The 1,487-nt window shown below is 59.0% G+C and overlaps 1 protein-coding gene across 1 annotated transcript in view; it reads left to right on the top strand.

Moving 5' to 3' along the window:
• NRROS (negative regulator of reactive oxygen species) overlaps window positions 1-509 on the top strand; it is a 2,376-nt gene extending 1,867 nt beyond the window's left edge. The window contains exon 3 of the mRNA XM_009572490.1: window positions 1-509. Coding sequence (XP_009570785.1) covers window positions 1-509 — 509 coding nt within the window.
• Window positions 510-1,487: the final 978 nt, after the last annotated feature.

Raw genomic sequence — 1,487 nt, 5'->3', positions numbered from 1 at the left:
CCTCCACCGCCGTGGACTTCTCTGCCTTTAACAGCCTCGTGCGCTTGGATCTGTCGGGGAACTCCTTGACCGTCTTCCCCACCTCGCTGGGCGTCCTGAAACTGCACAGCCTGGACCTGCGGGATAACTGCCTCCCGGCTCTCCCGACGGACGTCGCGCGGACGCCACTGGGGAAGAGCCTGCGGGAGGTCTACCTCAGCCGAAACCCCTACAACTGCTGCACGCTGGGCTGGTGGGACGCCCTGCAGCGGGTCGAGGCGTTGCACGTCCCCGACGGGCAGGAGGTGACCTGCAGCTACGCCTCCCGCACGCTGAGCCCCAGGGCGCTGCCCGAGCCTGTCCTGCGGAGCTGCCGCTGGCAAACGGCCGACCTGGCGCTTCTCTACCTGGTGCTGGCCCTGCCCACCTGCCTGACGCTCCTGGTGGCCTTCGCTGTCGTCTTCCTCATGCTCAAGCAAAAGCTGCTGAAAATGGTGAAAAGCCGGTGCGGGGTGTCCAGCCCTTACTGATGGCCGAGGAGGAGGAGGAAGGGCTCGGGAACGGTGAACGCGAGCGGATTGTCAGGGTTACAGGCGATAATCCGTCCGAGGGGGGCGAGATGGAGACTTGCTGGATTGGAGGACCAGGGGGTGCTGGGAGAGATGCTGCTCCTGCTACGGATGCCCTAAGGTACCCGAAGGGTGCAGGGCCGTGGCCGGTGATGGAGCCTGAGGCCGTACTGGGCGTCCTCAAGGGACACGTCTTCAGCAGAAACCTTCAGCTGATGTTGGTGAGAGCCAAGCAGACGTGACGCTGAACACCTCTTGGCCAAAGGGGCGCGGACCGTTGCCCCCCAGCGCTGTTTTTTTGCCCCCATTCAGGCAGTTCCTTTTATTTATTCAGCCCCGTAGCCAACTCTCTGCTGCAAAACATCCTCCAGCTCTGCTCCAGCCTCCACAAATTGCCCCGGGCTGGAGCAAGCATCACCTGGGCGCTGTGGGAAGGGTCTCCGTGGCTGCAGCTTCCCACGCCGCTCTTGCCGGCGCCGGCAAGCTCGCAGGCAGCCCTGGGCGTACACCCGTGTGCGTGTGCTGATAAAACAGGCATTGTCAGGGCTGAAAAATATGTTTTGGGGTGTTGTTGCTTGGTTAAGTCATGATCCTGGCTAGAAGAGCCCATTAAAAATAGCCCAAGTTGCAATGATGTAAAATATTGACTAAAAGACATGAGAATAAATTATATGAGTGGTAATATTTTATCATCAATTTCTTTTTCTCCAGCAACTGCTGGATTAAACAGATGCAAAGGAGATAAAATAAGAGAAAGCCTTCCTCCTTGTTGTGCAAGCCCTGCTCTTGTGGGCTGTCGGCTCCGGGGGCGTGGGGGTGTTTCCTCCACCCAGCCTCGGTTGCAGCACGTTCCGACTGTCCCGTACCAGCAGCGCGCTACCTGGGGAAGTGCTGCTTTGTTCCTTGGAGGGTTACTGTGGGTGGAAATGAGAAGTGATG

This window comes from Fulmarus glacialis, unplaced genomic scaffold (genome assembly GCF_000690835.1).
Source record: "Fulmarus glacialis isolate BGI_N327 unplaced genomic scaffold, ASM69083v1 scaffold14112, whole genome shotgun sequence".
Lineage (NCBI taxonomy): Eukaryota > Metazoa > Chordata > Aves > Procellariiformes > Procellariidae > Fulmarus > Fulmarus glacialis.
The sequence above is the reverse complement of the archived record's forward strand: the minus strand, read 5'-3'. Positions and strand labels throughout refer to the sequence as shown.